The sequence below is a fragment of the Apaloderma vittatum genome, unplaced genomic scaffold (genome assembly GCF_000703405.1).
Source record: "Apaloderma vittatum isolate BGI_N311 unplaced genomic scaffold, ASM70340v1 scaffold25834, whole genome shotgun sequence".
Classification (NCBI taxonomy): Eukaryota; Metazoa; Chordata; class Aves; order Trogoniformes; family Trogonidae; genus Apaloderma; species Apaloderma vittatum.
The window spans coordinates 1-398 of NW_009714764.1; the positions used below are offsets into that span (position 1 = coordinate 1).

The 398-nt window shown below is 57.3% G+C and overlaps 1 protein-coding gene across 1 annotated transcript in view; it reads right to left on the bottom strand.

The window, feature by feature from the left end:
• Positions 1-18: 18 nt before the first annotated feature.
• PIP5K1A (phosphatidylinositol-4-phosphate 5-kinase, type I, alpha) overlaps positions 19-398 on the bottom strand; it is a 5697-nt gene continuing 5317 nt past the window's right edge. The window contains 1 exon segment of the mRNA XM_009868893.1: positions 19-106. Within this exon segment, the coding sequence (XP_009867195.1) occupies positions 19-106 (88 nt within the window).

Consider the following 398-nt stretch of genomic DNA (forward strand, 5'->3'; position numbering starts at 1 on the left):
CAAGACAGGTGGTGCTCCTTACCTGTAGGACTGCAACACGTCGATGATGCCGATGTAGAGCAGCAGCCTCTCCCCCTTGGCGTTGCGGGCGGGGATCCCTCCCATCCTAGCAGAGGAGGGGGCACAAAGGTGACTCGGGGGGTTCTCCCACCCCACTGCCTCTCTCTCACAGCACCGCGTGGGCCGAATATTACGCAAACTATTTAACAAGCGTCAACACGCAGGAGGCACCTCCCGAACCGGGGACGACAAGTCAGAGCAAAACGCTTTTCCGGCAAATTAGCTCAACCTCCCGAGGATTGGCCCCCTTTTTTTGAAGATGTGGGCTCATCCCAACTTGTGCGTGAGAAGAGACTGCAAAGAGCATCTTCTATCGCCCACGCTACGACAGCAGCTGG